Source organism: Dendrobates tinctorius, unplaced genomic scaffold (genome assembly GCF_039654945.1).
Source record: "Dendrobates tinctorius isolate UK_male_01 unplaced genomic scaffold, ASM3965494v1 ptg000102l, whole genome shotgun sequence".
Classification (NCBI taxonomy): domain Eukaryota; kingdom Metazoa; phylum Chordata; class Amphibia; order Anura; family Dendrobatidae; genus Dendrobates; species Dendrobates tinctorius.
Window position 1 is genome coordinate 3,012,205 of NW_027361770.1, and position 19,247 is coordinate 3,031,451.

A 19,247-nucleotide genomic window follows, 5' to 3' on the forward strand; every position below is an offset into this window, starting at 1 on the left:
ACAGCGGAGCCTCTCTGCAGCCTTTCAGTGCCAGTGCCCAGTTTTCTGTATTGTTCATGACTGTCTGAGAGGTCTCTGTGTGTGAGTACAGTTCACGCTGTAGTGTGTCCTGCAGCTATGTCTGGTTGTAGGCCGCTCAGCGTGCGTCACTGCCTCACACATATTTTTCTTTTATTGCAGCTCAATTTTCATTCTCCTATTAGTGTGCATCCATCCGTATCCATATACGTTGGTTGCAAACACTGTAGGAGTAGACAGCGGAGCCTTTCTGCAGCCTTTCAGTGCTAGTGCCCACTTATCTGCACTGTTCACGGCTGTCTGAGAGGTCTCTGTGTGTGAGTGCAGCTCACGCTGTAGTGGGTCCTACAGCTACGTCTGGTTGTAGGCCGCTCAGCGTGCGTCACTGCCTCATACATATTTTTGTTTTATTGCAGCTCATTTTTCATTCTCCTATTAGTGTGCATCCATCCGTATCCATCTACTTTGGTTGGTTGCAAACACTATATAGGAGTAGATAGAGGAGCCTTTTTTCTGGCTTGTGCCCTTCAGCCGCAGCCAGATTAGTATTACCCTATTTTATGGAGCCTCATCTTTTGCATTGTAGGTTACCTTCCTGCATTGTAATAGCTCCAAAAAGTTTGTGATACTATCGCTTTCAAATCTTTGGTCACATCCTTTTTGTTTTTTTGAAAAAACAAAACAAAATAAAGTTCACCAAACACTCCATTTGACAGTTGTGTAGGCCACATTAGCTTATATTAAAGTGTAGTCCACACACTTTATAAAATTAGTGTTTCTTATACCTGTTAGCAGCTGTTAAGGAATAAGCACACTAGGCCCCCACTTTGTACTTTTCTGCCTATCTTTATCAGTCTACCAAGATGAAGAAGGCAGGGAGTAAGGCACGTGGGCGTGGGCGTGGAGTTTCATTAGGGAGAGGACGTGGGAATTCTGCAGGGAGAGGACGTGGGGATTCTGTGCCTGCTGCGGGCACCAGTGAGTCAGCATCCCCCAGTTTTAGCAGGCAACAGTCCTTTATGCGCAGCTTTGAAGGACCTCGCCGTACCCCACTGCTGCGGGACTTACAAATTGAAGCCGATGTCGGATGGATGGCAGCTAACGCATCGACTTCAATGACTTCCATGTCCTCTCAGGGCCAGAGCAATGAAGAGCAACCATCTGTCACTACACCACCTGCCAAATTGTCCAGTCAGAGAGCCCTGGACAGGAGCCATCACAATCTCTACTTCTGTTCTCTGAATCTGTTGGCTTGGAAAGAGGGGGCTAGCCAAGCAGCCTTCAAGAATGTGAAGAAGAGGGAGTATGCAGTGATGCGCAACTGCTTTGTCCCTCTGAATCTGAAGAGGCGGATAGGCCAGTGCCTATGGTCAGCACACCTCAGTATGCATCAGATGATGACGAGACTCAGGTGCCACTTTCTGGTGCGTACGGTGCTGGCAAGACTACCCAGGAGAAGCAGGTGTTTGAAGAGGGGAGTGTAGATGATGAGGTCCTTGACCCATCATGGCGTGAGGAACAGGAAGGTGGTGGGAGCAGCTCTGAGGAAGAGATTCCCCGAACGGCCAAAACAGGAGGGAGAGGGAGGGGGCAGACTTGGTTGCCTGTAGCCTCCTCTTCGGCACCCGTTAGGAGCATTCATCTTCTAAAAGCCAAAATGGGCACTCCCAAGACTTGCAGTGCGTGGTCCTCTTTTAAGACACAGTTGCAGATGACATTTGCTTTGTCAAATGCAAGCTGTGTCATCAGAAAGTCAAAAGAGGGAATAAAAGTCAGCAACCTCAATACCACAAATATGTGGAAACATGTGTGGACCAAGCACGTGGTGGAGTTACAGAGACACACTGAAGACGTAGGCCAACCTACAGCACCACCTACCACCTCTTCAGCTCGTGTTGTAGCTTCTTCCTCCAGCTCACACACAGCTGGTTCGGCTTCCTCACAGGGTCGCCATGGAAGAACCTCTGGCACTGTTGTCCAGAGACCCAGTGACATTCCACCCACAGCACCTCGTTCCCGTTCATCCTCACACTCCCAGGCCACTCTACAGCCATCGGTAGCACAGGCATGGGAGAAAAGGCGGCCATACTCGGCAAACCATCCCCGAGCACAGGCTCTGAATGCTGGCATTGCCAAATTACTGGCCCTTGAAATGCTCTCATTCAGGCTGGTGGAGACTGACACCTTCCGGAACTTCATGGCATTGGCAGTCCCACAATACACTGTGCCCAGCCGCTTTTATTTCAGCAGGCAAGCCGTCCCTGCCCTGCAAAAGCATGTGGAGGGAAAAATTGAACATGCGCTACTAAACGCCGTCAGTAGCAAGGTCCACCAGACCACTGATGCGTGGACCAGTAACCATGGACAGGGACGATACCTTTCCCTCACTGCCCATTGGGTCAATGTTGTGGAGCCGGGTACAGATCTTGAGAGTGGCGCTGTACGTGTTCTACTAACTCCAAGGATTGCAGGAATCCAGTCAGTACACATTGACTTCTCCTCATACTCCTGTTCCTCAGAATCAGCGCTGCAGGAGCCTGTTACGACCGATATGAGCACATCCGTGGCCAAACATCAACAGGCCGTACTGAAATTAATTTCTTTGGGGAATCAAAGCCACACAGCGCAGGAGCTCTGGAATGCCATCAAGCAGGAGAGTGACGTGTGGTTTCTGCCAGCGAATCTCCAGCCAGGCTTGGTAGTGTGTGACAATGGCCGAAATCTGGTGGCAGCTCTTGGCCTAGGCAACCTCACTCACATCCCATGTCTGGCACATGTGCTGAACTTGGTCATGCAGAGCTTTCTGAGGGACTATCCGGATCTTGATGCACTGCTGCACAAGGTCCGCATAGAGTGTGCTCACTTGCGGCGTTCCAGCACAGCAAGATCGCACATTGCAGCTCTGCAGCGCCAATTACGCCTCACGGGACATCATATGTGACCTACCCACCAGGAGGAATTCAACGTTACATATGTTGGAGCGGTTGTGTGAGCAGCAGGCAGCAGTAATGGAGTACCAGCTGCATCAGGCGCAAACAAGTCGCACTGTGCTCCGGTCACACTTCAGCACCACTGAGTGAGCCTCTATGAAGGACATCTGCCTCGTTTTGCGTGCCTTCGATGATTCCACGCGGATGGCGAGTGCAGATGATGCACTAGTCAGTATGACTGTCCCCCTTATCTGCCTGCTTCACAAAACACTGCAAGCACTAAGGGAGGAGGTTTTGGAAGAGGTGGAGGATGGGAGTCACAAATGCCATCTGCTTCTGGACAGTCTGCGCTACATGGTTCCTCACAAAGGCCTAGGCAGGGGACACTTTGTGAGGAGGATGAAGAGGAATCAATGGAGGCGGAAGACATCTCTCCAGAGGAGGGAGGTACACAATGCTCTAGTCAGTATGTACAGCGAGGGTGGGGTGATGCAGAGCAGGCAGAGATGACGCCTCAAGCAGGGGACAGCGTTTCTTGGGCAGTTGGGTGTCTGAAGCACATGGTTGATTTCATGCTGCAGTGCCTGAGAAACGACCGCCGCATCACCCACATTCTCAACACGGCTGATTATTGGGTGTACACCCTCCTAGATCCTCGCTATCAGGACAACTTACAAAGCCTCATAACACCATTGAACCGGGAGCGTAAAATGCGGGAGTACCAAGACACACTGGTGCAGTCCATCACGTTCTCCATTCCACCCGAGAGCAGTGCTGCTAGTGCTTTACAAAGCAGCTCTGTGCATCGAGGCAGTGGAGGAAGCACAAGGCAAGACCAGTATGGCCCAAATGTGGCAAAGTTGTGTGTGCCTGCCACAAATGTCTACACCATCACAGACGGCTCCAGTCAGCAGGAGGCAACGTTTCCGTCAGATGGTGAAAGACTACATGTCTTGCCCTGTCAGTGTACTCCCAGACGGCTCTTCCCCCTTTAAGTTTTGGGTCTCTAAGCTGGATACATGACCAGAGCTTAGCCAGTATGCATTGGAGGTGCTGGCTTGCCCTGCTGCCAGTGTATTATCGGAACGTGTCTTTAGTGCCGCAAGTGGTGTACTAACAGACCGTCGCACGCGACTATCCTCCGATAACGTTGACCGGCTTACTTTTCTGAAAATGAACAAGGCCTGGATCTCGCCAGAATTTGCCAGTCCTCTTCCAGATTAAATGATTGGTTGGCAACAGTATCCAGGTCTCCTGTTGTGTTCATGTTTCTACCACCTGAACTGTAATCCCTGGGCGTCAACACAGCCAGTTGTTGCTCAGAAGTGCCGTCTGCACAGAGAAAAACACTAGCTCCTGTGTTAGTGGGGTTCAGTAACGCCAGCTGCTCCCCTGCTGTGTGGACAGCAATGTCTTCTGCTGCCTCCACATTCACACTACTACTGATTTCAAACTTGTTTCAACTAGGCCTCTGGCTCCACTCTGTCTCTAGTATTTCCCCTGGCCTCCAACCCCGCCAGTTGCTGCCCAGAAATGGCGTCTGCACAATCAACTCTTGTTCCTGTGTTACTGGTGTTCAGTAACGTCAACTGAACCCCTGATGTGTGTCCGGCAATGTCTCTTGCTCTGTCCACATTCCCACTAATAGTTGTGGGATTGTGGACAGAGCAGGAGACATTGCCGGACACACATCAGGGGTTCAGCTGACGTTACTGAACCCCAGTAACACAGGAACAAGTGTTGATTGTGCAGATGCCACTTCTGAGCAGCAACTGGCGGGGTTGTAGGCCAGGGGAAATACTAGAGACAGAGTGGAGCCAGGGGCCTAGTTGGAGCACGTTTAAAGTCAGTAGTAGTCTACAACAGATATTAAACTTGATGAAATTAGGCCTCAGCCTACACCCTGATTAACCCTGGGCTCCAACATCGCCAGTTGCTGCTCGGAAGTGCTGTCCGCACAGAGAAAAACACTAGGTCCTGTGTTAGTGGGGTTCAATAACGTCAGCTGCTCCTCTGCTGTGTGGACGGCAAAGTCTCCTGCTGCCTCCACATTCACACTACATCCGATTTTCTACTTGCTCCAAGTAGGCCTCAGCCTGCCGCATGATTGATCCTGGGCTTCAACACAGCCAGTTGTCGCTTGGAAGTGCAGTCCGCACAGAGAAAAACACTAGGTCCTGTGTTAGTGGGGTTCAGTAACGTCAGCTGCTCCCCTGCTGTGTGGACGGCAAAGCCTCCTGCTGCCTCCACATTGAAACTACATCACCTATAAAACTTGCTGCAATTAGGCCTCAGCCTGCTCCATTACTGATCCTGGGCTTCAACACAGCCAGTTGTTGCTCGGAAGTGCCGTCTGCACAGAGAGAAACACATGCTCCAGTGTTAGTGAGGTTCAGTAATGCCAGCTGCTCCCCTTCTGTGTGGACGGCAATATCTTCTGCTGCCTCCACATTCAAACTACATCACCTATAAAACTTGCTGCAATTAGGCCTCAGCCTGCTCCATGACTGATCCTGGGCTTCAACACAGCCAGTTGTTGCTCGGAAGTGCCGTCTGCACAGAGAGAAACACATGCTCCAGTGTTAGTGGGGTTCAGTAATGCCAGCTGCTCCCCTGCTGTGTGGACGGCAATATCTTCTGCTGCCTCCACATTCACACTACATCACCTATAAAACTTGCTGCAATTAGGCCTCAGCCTGCTCCATGACTGATCCTGGGCTTCAGCACAGCCAGTTTTTGCTCGGAAGTGCTGTCTGCACAGAGAGAAACACATGCTCCAGTGTTAGTGGGGTTCAGTATTGCCAGGTGCTCCCCTGCTGTGTGGACGGCAATATCTCCTGCTGCCTCCACATTCACACTACTACTGATTTCAAACGTGCTCCAACAAGGCCTCTGGCTCAACTCTGTCTCTAGTATTTCCCCTGGCCTCCAACCCCGCCAGTTGCTGCTCAGAAGTGGCATCTGCACAATCAACACTTGTTCCTGTGTTACTGGGGTTCAGTAACGTCAGCTGAACCCCTGATGTGTGTCCGGCAATGTCTCCTGCTCTGTCCACATTCCCATTAATAGTAGTGGGAATGTGGACAGAGCAGGAGACATTGCCGGACACACATCAGGGGAACAGCTGATGTTACTGAACCCCAGTAACACAGGAAAAAGTGTTGATTGTGCAGACGCCACCTCTGAGCAGCAACTGGCGGGGTTGGAGGCCAGGGGAAATACTAGAGGCAGAGTGGAGCCAGAGGCCTAGTTGGAGCAAGTTTGAAATCAGTAGTAGTCTACAACACATGTTAAACTTGATGAAATTAGTTTAGGCCTCAGCCTACACCCTGATTGACCCTGGGCTCCAACATCGCCAGTTGCTGCTCAGAAGTGTTTTTGGCACGGGTACTCCCTCCTGCCCATCCTGGTTCCAGCACGCCTGCTGTTTCCGGGTAGTGTTAACGTCACTTTGCCACCAATACGTTGTCCTGTCGTGTTGCGGTCAGGTTAGCCGAGCCTATGGTGCCTGCAGTTTAGGTGCTTCCTATGTGGGCTGCGGGTTCTGGTAATAAAGGCTGGTTCCATAGTGCCAATAGGACAAGCACCCCCTGTAGGACTGTGGGTTTCGGTAACTGCGGCCGGCTCGCGGCCTTGCAACTTTGGGTTATCATAGGTACCTTCTGCTACCCATCCGGGTTCCAGCACCGTCAGCTGGTTCTCGGCATTGCCTTTGGCCTAGGTGCGTCCTTTTCGGTATCCGAGTTCCAGCAACGTCTGCTGGTCCTTGGTAGTGCTTTCTAGCACAGGCACCTCCTGCTTAGTAACCGTGTTCCAGCACCGTCAGCTGGTCCACGGTTGTGCCATTGGCTCTTGTTCCTTCTGCTGCCACTCTGGGTTCCAGCACCGTCAGCTGGTTCTCGGTAGTTCCATTGACTCTTGTAGCTTCTGCTACCCATCCGGGTTCCAGCACCGTCAGCTGGTTCTCGGCAGTGCCTTTGGCCGAGGTGCCTCCTTCTCGGTATCCAAGTTCCAGCAACGTCTGCTGGTCCTTGGTAGTGCTTTATAGCACAGGTACCTCCTGCTTAATAACCGTGTTCCAGCACCGTCAGCTGGTCCACGGTTGTGCAATTGGCTCTTGTTCCTTCAGCTGCCACTCTGGGTTCCAGCACCGTCAGCTGGTTCTCAGTAGTTCCATTGACTCTTGTAGCTTCTGCTACCCAACCGGGTTCCAGCACCGTCAGCTGGTTCTCGGCAGTGTCTTTGGCACGGGTACTCCCTCCTGCCCAGCCTGGGTCCAGCACGCCTGCTGTTTCCGGGTATTGTCAACGTCACTTTGCCACCAATAAGTTGTCCTGTCGTGTTGCGATCAGGTTAGCCGAGCCTATGGTGCCTGCAGTTTAGGTGCTTCCTATGTGGGCTGCGGGTTCTGGTAATAAAGGCTGGTTCCGTTGTGCCAATAGGACAAGCACCCCCTGTAGGACTGTGGGTTTCAGTAACTGCGGCCGGCTCGCGGCCTTGCAACTTTGTTTATCATGGGTACCCTCTGCTACCCATCCTGGTTCCAGCACCGTCAGCTGGTTCTCGACAGTGCCTTTGGCCTAGGTTCCTCCTTCTCGGTATCCGAGTTCCAGCAACGTCTGCTGGTCCTTGGTAGTGCTTTCTAGCACAGGTACCTCCTGCTTAGTAATCGTGTTCCAGCACCGTCAGCTGGTCCACGGTTGTGCCATTGGCTCTTGTTCCTTCTGCTGCCACACTGGGTTACAGCACCGTCAGCTGGTTCTCGGTAGTTCCATTGACTCTTGTAGCTTCTGCTACCCATCCGGGTTCCAGCACCGTCAGCTGGTTCTCGGCAGTGCCTTTGGCCGAGGTGCCTCCTTCTCGGTATCCAAGTTCCAGCAACGTCTGCTGGTCCTTGCTAGTGCTTTGTAGCACAGGTACCTCCTGCTTAGTAACCGTGTTCCAGCACCGTCAGCTGGTACACGGTTGTGCAATTGGCTCTTGTTCCTTCAGCTGCCACTCTGGGTTCCAGTACGTCAGCTGGTTCTCAGAAGTTCCATTGACTCTTGTAGCTTCTGCTACCCATCCGGGTTCCAGCACCGTCAGCTGGTTCTCGGCAGTGTCTTTGGCACGTGTACTCCCTCCTGCCCAGTCTGGGTCCAGCACGCCTGCTGTTTCCGGGTAGTGTCAACGTCACTTTGCCACCAATACGTTGTCCTGTCGTGTTGCGGTCGGGTTAGCCGAGCCTATGGTGCCTGCAGTTTAGGTGCTTCCTATGTGGGCTGTGGGTTCTGGTAATAAAGGCTGGTTCCGTAGTGCCAATAGGACAAGCACCCCCTGTAGGACTGTGGGTTTCGGTAACTGCGGCCGGCTCATGGCCTTGCAACTTTGTTTATCATGGGTACCTTCTGCTACCCATCCGGGTTCCAGCACCGTCAGCTGGTTCTCGGCAGTGCCTTTGGCCAAGGTGCCTCCTTCTCGGTATCCGAGTTCCAGCAATATCTTCTGGTCCTTGGTAGTGCTTTGTAGCACAGGTACCTCCTGCTTAGTAACCATGTTCCAGCACCGTCAGCTGGTCCATGGTTGTGCCATTGGCTCTTGTTCCTTCTGCTGCCCCTCTGGGTTCCAGCACCGTCAGCTGGTCCTCGCTAGTGACATTTGCTCTTGCAGCTTCTGCTACCCATCCGGGTTCCAGCACCGTCAGCTGATTCTCGGCAGTGCCTTTGGCCTAGGTGCCTCCTTCTCGGTATCCGAGTTCCAGCAACGTCTGCTGGTCCTTGGAAGTGCTTTCTAGCACAGGTACCTTCTGCTTAGTAACCGTGTTCCAGCACCATCAGCTGGTCCACGGTTGTGCCATTGGCTCTTGTTCCTTATGCTGCCCCTCCGGGTTCCAGCACCGTCAGCTGGTCCTCGCTAGTTCCATTTGCTCTTGTTCCTTCTGCTAACCATACGGTTTCCAGTACCGTCAGCTGGTTCTCAGCAGTTCCTCAGCCTTCTTGCACCTTCTGCTACATTTCCAAGTTCGAGCTTGTGGAAATGGTTTTTGGTTCTCACTCTGGATCTCCCTGTAGACGACGACCCTGAAGACCACACCGAAGAAGACCAAAAAGATGACCCTGAAGAACATGACCAAGAGGACAAAGAACATGAAGACAACCACCAAGATGCAGAACAACAAGAGACAGAAGACCAAGAAGCAGAAAAACCAAAAGCAGAAGAACATTAAGCATAAGACTAAAAATCAGAGCAAATGATATTATGTAAATTATAAGCAGAAGAAGACTAAGCAGTGTATGGGGGTGAGTCCGTTCCTCCTCGTGGTGCCCCTGGAAAATGCCTGCTACTGCAGGCAAAACTGAATGTGGACAAATTCTGTTGTAAATCTTTTGTGACAGGCAGAACGGAAGGTGTAATCTTCAAACTTTTATAGATAACAACTACAGGAATGACTGTCACAAATAAGAATATGATGAAGAAGAAGAATAGGAAGAAGATGAAGAAGTAGAATATGAAGAAGAAGAATAGTTGAATAAGAAGAATATGAAGAATGTAAAGAAAAAGAATAATAGGAAGAAGGTGAAGAAGAAGATGAATAAGGTGAAGAAGAAGTTGATGAAAAAGATGCTGCTGCTACTGCTGCTGAGGATCATGAAGGGGAAAGTGTGGGAGAAGTAAAATAGAAGGTGAAGAGCATGGAAGTAGTGAAACATACATATCTGACAAAATATAAAAGAGGTTAGCATAGTCAATATCTTTGTAACTCCGAACGTCTTAAAAAAAAAGAATTATTCCTGCTATTCCATTTGATTGGGCTAAACCTCTATGCCTTTAATGTCTCCTCCAACTCCCCCAATACATTCTACATTATTCTTAGTTGTTTTTCTTCATGTAGAATTAACCTTCAAGGAAAGAAAGGGTTTTTTTTAATTCCGATATTTCGGTCCCATTGACTTGAATGGGACTTCCGGGATCGGAATCGGCGATAGCCGATACTTTATGGATATCAGCCGATCCAATCTGATCCGATATTTCTCAATATTGGATGGTATCGCTCAACAATAATCACCACATTTTGAGAGCTATAATTTTTCCATATTTTTTTTGAAGGTGTTCACTAAAGGGGTTAATTAGTGGGACAGTTTTATATGCGGGTCGTTAGGGACGCTGTGATACTAAATATGTATACTTTTATTGTTTTTTTTATTAACAGAAAGAAATCAATTTATTGGGGAATTTTTTTTTTGTTTAGGAATTTTTTAAAAATTATTTTTACACATGTCATTTTATTTTTTTTTACTTTATTACATTGTCCCAGGGTGGGACATCACTATATAGTGTCAGATCGCTGATGTGACACTTTGCACTGCACTGTGTCAGATCAGCGATCTGACAAGCAGTGCAGGAGGCTTCTCAGCACCTGCTCTCAGCAGGCACTGAGAAGCCACCTCCCTGCAGGATCAGGAAGGTCCCCGTGGCCATCTTGGATCGGGGGCCTTCAGAGAGGAGGCCCTCAGAAAAACGCAATCACATTGCGTTGTTCTGAGGGTCTCAGGGAAGCACGCAGAGATCCTCCTCCCTGCGCTAAACATCCCTATGCCCCCAGAACATTGCGATCATGCTTGATTGTAGTGTGCTGGGGGTTAATGTGACCGCCCTTGACACATAGTGCCGAGTGTCAGCTGTGATAATCAGCTGACACCCAGCCGCAATCAGTTGCGCTCCCCCCGTGAGCGCAGCTGATCGCTATGACGTACTATACTGTTCATGGGCGTTAAGGCTGAGGCACATGGACGGGATAGTACGTCCAATGTCAGGAAGGGGTTAATATAGGGTTTTCTTTGTCTCTCGGCATTTTACCTAGCATTTCATTTTCCACCATGAATATCCTGAAGAAGAAGGTGTTTAATATGCTAGCTTTTTCCTCGTCCTCTACAACCATTCTTTCCTCACAATTTTTTATGGGGCCTACACTTTCACTTATGATTCTTTTACTATTGATATAGTTGAAGAACAGTTTGGGATTAGTTTTACTCTCCTTAGCAATGTGCTTCTCTGTTTCTTTTTTGGCAGCTTTAGTTAGTTTTTTAGATAAAGTATTTTTCTCCCTATAGTGTTTTAGAGCTTCAACGATGCCATCCTGCTATAGTAGTTTAAATGCTTTCTTTTTGCTGTTATTTGCCCCTCTTACTTCTTTGTTTTGCCACATTGGGTTTTTCAGATTTCTTGTCCTTTTATTCCCACAAGGTATAAACCGCTTACGGTGCCTATTAAGGTTGTTCTTAAACTTTTCCCATTTATTATCTGTATTCTTATTTCTGCGAACATTGTCCCAGTCAACCAGATTAAGGGCATCTCTAAGCTGGTCAAACTTTGCCTTCCTAAAGTTCAGTGTTTTTGTGACTCCCTGACAAGTCCCCCTAACGAAAGACAAGGGAAATTGTACAATATTGTGGTTGCTATTTTCTAGGCGCCCGACGACTTGCAGATTTGTTATTCTATCAGGTCTGTTAGATAGCATTAGGTCTAAAAGTGCTGCTCCTCTGGTTGGATTCTGCACCAATTGGGAAAAATATTTTTTCTTGGTTATTAGCAGAAACCTGTTGCCTTTATGAGTTTCGCAGGTCTCTGTTTCCCAGATAATATCCCGATAGTTAAAGTCCCCCATAACAAGGACCTCATTATGGGTTGCAGCTTCATCTGTCAGCCTTAGTAGTAGACATTCCATAATTTCTGTTATATTTGGTGGTTTGTAACAGACCCCAATGATAATTTTGTTACTATTTTTCCCTCCATGAATTTCGACATCCTCATTCCCTTCGCTAATATCTTCCCTTATAGTGGACTTTAGACAAGACTTTAGATAAAAAAAAAACCCTCCTCTCTGATTTTTACAATCCTTTCTAAACAGACTGTAACCATGTAAGTTAACTGCCCAGTCATAGCTTTCATCTAACCATGTCTTGGTTATTCCCACCGTGACTATGTCATAGTTATCTGAGTAACTGTGAGTCGTGACTTTTAGAGACATGACGGACGTCCTCACCCGGGTTGACAGCATCTTTGTGGAAAAGTGAACTTTACTCGTCATAGCTGATATGGAGACACTATACAGTGGGTACTGAAAGTATTCAGAACCCTTTAAATTGTTCACTCTTTATTTCATTGCAACCATTTGGTAAACTCAAAAAAGTTCATTTTCCCTCATTAACCCCTTACCTACATTGGACGTACTATTCTGTCCATGTGACCTGGGACCTAACTCCCAAGGACGGAATAGTACATCCAACGCGATCAGTGACGATCACTGGTGGAGCGTCGCTGATCGTAGCCGGGTGTCAGCTGATTAGCTGACACCCGGCACTATGTGTCAGGGGCAGTCACGGACCGCCCCCGGAACATTAACCCCTGGCACACTGAGATCAAACATGATCGCAGTGTACTGGGGGCACAGGGAAGAATCGCGCAGGGAGGGGGCTCCCTGCATGCTTCCCTGAGACCCCCGGAGCGACGCGATGTGCTGCGTCGCTCCGATGGTCCTCCTCCCTGCAGGTCCCCGGTTCCAATATGGCCGCAGGGGCCTTCGGAGTCCTGCAGGGAGGTGGCTTCCTAAGTACCTGTAGAGAGCAGGCACGGAGGAAGCCTGCAGCAGCGCCTGTCAGATCGCTGATCTGACACAGCGCTGTTCTAAGTGTCAGATCAGCAATCTGACACAAGACAGTGATATCAACTCCTGGGAAAATATAATAAAGAAAAAAAAAGAAAAACACTTGTAAAAATAATTTTAAAAAAAATCCCAAAATAAGTAAAAAAAAAAAAATATTCCCTAATAAATTCTTTGTTTTTCTAAGTAAAAAAAACAATAAAATCATACATATTTAGTATCGCCGCATCCGTAATGACCCGCTCTATAAAACTGTCCCACTAGTTAACCCCTTTAGTGGACCCCTTAAAAAAAAATCAAAGCAAAAAACAATGCTTTATCATCATACTGCCGAACAAAAAGTGCAATAACGCGCGATCAAAAAGACGGATATGAATAAGCATGGTACCGCTTAAAACATCATCTTATCCCACAAAAAACGAGCCATGATACAGCATCATCAGCAAAAAAATAAAAAAGTTACAGCTCGCAGAATAAAGCGATGCAAAAATAATTATTTTTTATATAAAATTGGTTTTATTGTATGAAAGTGCCAAAACATAAAAAAAATATAAATGAGGTATCACTGTAATCGTACTGACCCAAAGAATAAAACCCCTTCATCAATTTTACCACAGGCAGAATGGTGTAAATGCACCCCCCAAAAGAAATTCATGAATTGCTGGTTTTTGTTCATTCTGTGTCCCAAAAATCGGAATGAAAAATGTCATGTGCCTGAAAATAGTACCAATAAAAGCATCAACTCGTCCTGCAAAAAATAAGACCTCACATGACTCGGTGGGTCAAAATACAGATAAATTATAGCTCTCAAAATGTGGTGATGCAAAAACTATTTTTACAATAAAAATCATCTTTTAGCCTACGACAGCTGCCAAACATAAAAACCCGCCATAAATAGTAAATCAAACCCCCCTTTATCACCCCCTTAGTTTGTGAAAAATAATAAAATTAAACAAAATGTATTTATTTCCATTTTCCCATTAGGGATAGGGTTAGGGCTAGGGCTAGGGCTGGGGTTAAGGCTAGGGTTAGGGCTAGGGTAAGGGTTATAGGGTTAGGGCTAGGGTTAGGAGTGTGTTGGGGTTAGGGTTGGAGTTAGAATTGGGGGTTTTCCACTGTTTGGGCACATCAGATGCTCTCCAAATGCAATATGGTGTCTGATCTCATTTCCAGCCAATTCTGCGTTATAAAAGTCAAACGGTGCTCCTTCCCTTCCAAGCTCTGCCATGCGCCCAAACAGTGGCTTACCCCTACATATGGAGTACCAGCATACTCAGGACAAATTGGACAACAACTTTTGTGGTCCAATTTCTCCTGTTACCCTTGGGAAAATAAAAAATTGGGGACTAAATGGTCATGTTTGTGGAAAAAATATGATTTTTTTATTTTCATGCCTGGGCGTTATAAAGTTCTGTGAAGCACTTGGGGGTTCAAAGTGCTCACCACACATCTAGATAAGTTCTTTGGGGGGTCTAGTTTCCAAAATGGGGTCACTTGTGGGGGATTTCAACAGTGTAGGCACATCATGGACTCTCCAAATGCGACATGACACCCGCAGACCATTCCATCAAAGTCTGCATTCCAAAACGTCACTACTTCCCTTCCGAGCCCCGACGCGTGCCCATACAGTAGTTTTCTCCTGCATATGGGGTATCAGCGTACTCAGGATAAATTGGAAAACAACTTTTGGGGTCCAATTTCTTCTCTTATCCTTGGGAAAATAAAAATATTGGGGACTAAAAGGTCATGTTTGTGGAAAAAATATGATTTTTTTTTATTTTCACACCTGGGCGTTATAAAGTTCTGTGAAGCATTTGGGGGTTCAAAGTGCTCACCACACATCTAGATAAGTTCCTTGGGGGGGTATAGTTTCAAAAATGGTGTCATTTGTGGAGGGTTTCCACTGTTGAGGCAAATAAGAGGCTCTCCAAATGCAACATGGGGTCGGATCTCAATTCCAGCCAAAAAAGTCAAATGTCGCTGCTTCCCTTCCGAGCTCTGCCATGCACCCAAGTAGTGGTTTACTCCCACATATGGGGTATCAGCATACTCAGGACAAATTGCACAATAACTGTTTCCCTTGGAAAAATAAAAATTGGGGGTGACATTTTTGTGGAAAAATATGATTTCTTAATTTTATGGCTGTACATTATAAACTTCTGTGAAGCCCATGGGGGTTCAAAGTTCTCACCACACATCTAGATAAATTCCTTGGGGGGTCTAGTTTCCAAAAGGGTGTCATTTGTGGGGGTTTCCACTGCTTAGGCACATCAGGGGCTCTCCAAATGCAGCATTGCATCCGATCTCAATTCCAGCCAAAAAAGTCAAATGGCGCTACTTCCCTTCCAAGCTCTGCCATGCACCCAAATAGTGGTTTACCCCCACATATCAGGTATCATCATACTCAGGACAAATTGCACAATAACTTTTGGGGTCCTGTTTCCCTTGGGAAAAAAAATTGGGGGTGAAAAGATCATTTTTGTTGAAAAAATTTGATTTTTTAATTGTACGGCTGTACGTTATAAACTTCTGTGAAGTCCTTGGGGGTTCAAAGTTCTCACCACACATCTAGATAAGTTCCTTCAGGGGTCTATTTCCAAGACGGGGTCACTTATGGGGAGTTTACACTGTTTAGGCACATCAGGGGCTCTCCCAACGTGACATGGCGCCCGATCTCAATTCCAGCCAATTTTGCATTGAAAAAGTCAAATGGCGCTCATTCCCTTCCGAGCTCTGCCATGTGCCAAAACAGTGGTTCCCCTCCACATATCAGGTATCAGCGTACTCAGGACAAATTGCACAATAATCTTTGCAGTCCAATTTCTCCTGTTACCCTTGGTAAAATAAAAAAATTGGACCTGAATTTTTGTGAAAAAAAGTTAAAAGTTCATTTTTTTTAAACATTCAAAAAAATTTTGTGAAGCACATGAAGGGTTAATAAACTTCTTGAATGTGGTTTTGAGCATCTTGAGTGGTGCAGTTTTTAGAATGGTGTCACTTTTGGGTATTTTGGGTATCATATAGACCCCTCAAAGTGACTTCAAATGTGATCTGGTCCCTAAAAATAAAATGGTGTTGTTAAAATGAGAAATCACTGGTCAACTTTTAACCCTTAGAACTTCCTAACCAAAAAAAATTTGGGTTCCAAAATTTTGCTTATGTAAAGTAAGCATGTGGGAAATGTTGCTTATTAAGTTTTTTGAGTGCCATATCCCTGTGATTTAAGGGCATAAAAATTCAAAGTCGGAAAATTGAGAAATTTTCAAAATTTTCACCAAATTTCCATTTTTTCACAAATAAAAGCAAGTTATATGAATTAAATTTTACCACTAACATGAAGTACCATATGTCATGAGAAAACATTGTCAGAATCACCAGAATCCATGGAAGCGTTCCAGAGTTATTACCTCATAAAGGGACAGTGGTTAGAATTGTAAAAATTGGCCCAGGCATTAACATGCAAACCACCCTTGGGAGTAAAGGGGTTAATGTACACTCTGCACCTCATCTTGACTGAAAAAAAGCAGAAATGTAGAAATTTTTGCAAATTAACCACTTCATGACCTTTGACGCATCATATGCGTCATGAAAACTTGTGACTTCCTGACCTGTGACGCAACATATGCGTCATAGCGGGATCGCGTTACTGCGGGTCAGGTAACCGGGGTAACTGAAATCTCTCAATGTCACCTGACCTACAGGTATGTGTGGACCTATACTTGACCCAAGGGGGGTGGCTTTGCCCCACCCCCGTGGCTACAATCACTCTGATTGGCTGTTGAAAGCGAAACAGTCAATCAAAGCAATCCTAATATTTCACCAATGAAATATTGGTGAAATTGGTGAAATGCCCGATGCTGCAATACCATCGGCCATTTGCTGGAGCTAGGTGACCTCTGTGTCACCGCCCCCAAGCGGCAAGCTTGTTCGGTCACCATGACAATGGCTTCGCACGCACAGTCATGCTTGTGGCGGGCCGAAATATCCATCGCCATTGTGATTTGACTTCCGGTGATTTGATATCAGCGTCTCTATCACACATGTTACTCCATGCGGTAAGACCTAAAGCTGTGGTGAGTTGCTAATTATTTAATCGTATATATATTGGTAAGATTCACAGAACCCCTCATTCACTCTCTTGCCCCTGATGAAGTCACAGCAGTGACGACATGCGTTGGGCTAACAGGAGCCACTCTTCTGCCTCACTTTCTATATTTATTATAATGTGTCTGTTCATGAGCATGCCTATTTGGGTCCTTTCAACATAGTGGTAATGTATTTATTACAATTTGTGAGGGATGGTCAGGAGGTTTGATAAGATATTATTATTATTTTTTTAATTCTTATTATATGTGCCATTCTTTTTAGCCTGTTCTATGGGGTGCTAATGAATACATATCTGGGTATATGTGGCCCCTAGTTCACCCCCCTTCCCCTGCTTATTGTATTTTGAGTCTATTTATATCTCACTTCTATTTATACATATTCCTTCTTGATTATGGGAGTTTTCTATTGATGTTGTATTTATCTTTGGACATGATTGAATCTGTCTTTACCACATTAAATTATTGTAGTTTGATCTACATGAAGACACAGACTTATTTTTGATACACTTTCAGATATTCTAAATATGATATTTGACTTACATGCTCGGCATGAATTGTGGCTCCCTGTATGTATTGTTACATTTTTTGTAACCAATTTTGTATTTTAAATGTTTTTAAAATAATTCTGTCGTTTTGTGTGTCCCAATTAAATTTGTTAATATTTTTGGTGATCCCTGCTTTTGGTATGTTTCTCGTCTTTGGTTACAATATGTCTTTTTAGACATACTGCATGTGGATCCCTGTATTCAATTATTCTTGACGATTGATGGAGCCCGCCTTTTTTGTGTTTATATCAGAATTGTCTCGTGAGTGAGTTTTTCTGCCCACTATTTCTGGAGTGATTGGCACATCTTTAATAATTTTTGGTATTTTACGTTGATATCTGCATTCGCTTGATTGTATTCATCATGGATCTCACAGTGAGGGAAACAGCATGGAGTTGATGCGCTCAGGGGGGTTTTTGAAACAGCTTCAGTAGCGATTTCTTCAGCTACTGTCAATAATCCTGATTTTCAGATGGTTTCTTTGGAAGTTGCTAGTTTACACAAATCCTTTACTAGCGTGTGGTGGAATGTGAGAAGCTTAGAGGAATATAAGAAGGCCGGTTTAATTCCGAGAGGCTTACAAGTCCAGATATTACCTGCATGGGAGGTTACTGGAGCATTTAGAAAAACCTGGGAAACCAGTCTTTTGAATTGCTCAAATATCTTGATAGACATGCTCATAGAACATGATCGGGCTCTCCTAACCAAAATTAAGGAGAACGTAAAAATCTGTGAAAGTAAAATCAATGGTTTTGTCATGGAATCCCTGGTGAAACCTTTTCAGGCTAAATTAAAAACCACCATTGATCTATTTGAAAAAGATATTTTAAATGGCAAAAAGAATAAATTTCATTGTGATAAGATGGACTTTGCCAAGAACCAGGCTTTTAAATGGACAAATCATGGTAATAGGCGTTATACCGCGGTTGAGCCAAAAAACTCTGCTAATCTCCCTAGTGAAACAACCTCAAGGTTGGAATTATCATCGAGCGATTTTTTTGTCCTCAGAACCGAGCAATATCGAAGGCACCACCAGAGAAGGGGGAGATGGAGAACGGATTCCAGGAAAGAAAAAGGACAGAGGACACAGGAACTTGTCGCCAATCCGTCAACTGACCCGTTGATACAAAGATACAACCGGAGACGGTGATTCCTACAACTACCAAAGCAAAGCCATCAGAGTCAGGTAATTTACAAATCTTGAATTTGTCAATATATACCCTCTCAGATTTGGAAAAATCAGTACTGACTTGTGGCCTATCATTTGCACCTATGAACACCTTAAATAAGTTTGTTTTGGTTAAAGATCTTTATTTGTTCTGTCATCAGATGACCTTCAAACTTTTATTTCATCAACCATCCATGATAGACTCACTGCCTGACAGTGAAAGACAGGCTTTCCAGGACCTGCTAGAATTATTACAAGAAAATGAAAACTCTATGGGTAAGAAGAACTTTACCAGAAGATTGCCTTCGCAAGTGACTCCGTGACTCCCTCTCTATCACTATTCCCAGCAATTCAATTTTTTTTTTGATAATGTGTGTAGAGATATTGATCAGTTTAAACTGGATAAAAACAGACAAGAGAATCTCAGCCATGAGGAAAGGAAGGTCTTGAAAACATTGTGTGAACATAATGAATTTGTGCTATGTGCTATGGCCACATGACCTATATGTTAAGGAGGTATATAGACAGTTGAGTAATACCAACTGCTACCTGACCTTACTCTCAGATCCTACATTTATTTTCAAGGACAGACTGGACCTACTTATCAGAGAGCATTCTCTATTAATGTGCTTAATAAGAAAGAGGCTGTTTTTTTAACTACCCATCATCCAGTCACCCCGATGCTCTATATTTTACCGAAGGTCCACAAGTCGATTACCAACCCTCCAGGAATTCAGGCCATTTGATGACGTACTTGGTGGGACTTATCATTCCGGTAGGAACTCTTCTGGTTAGTCTTGATGTTGAATCCCTTTACACTAGTATCGCACATGATCTGGG

At 45.8% G+C, this 19,247-nt stretch overlaps 1 protein-coding gene across 1 annotated transcript in view; it reads right to left on the minus strand.

Annotated features, from left to right (window-relative positions):
- LOC141099802 (sodium-dependent neutral amino acid transporter B(0)AT3-like) overlaps positions 1-19,247 on the minus strand; it is a 1,161,745-nt gene that overhangs the window by 748,567 nt on the left and 393,931 nt on the right. The window contains exon 4 of the mRNA XM_073587870.1: positions 5,720-5,733. Within this exon, the coding sequence (XP_073443971.1) occupies positions 5,720-5,733 (14 nt within the window). The remainder of the gene's footprint in view (positions 1-5,719; positions 5,734-19,247) is intronic.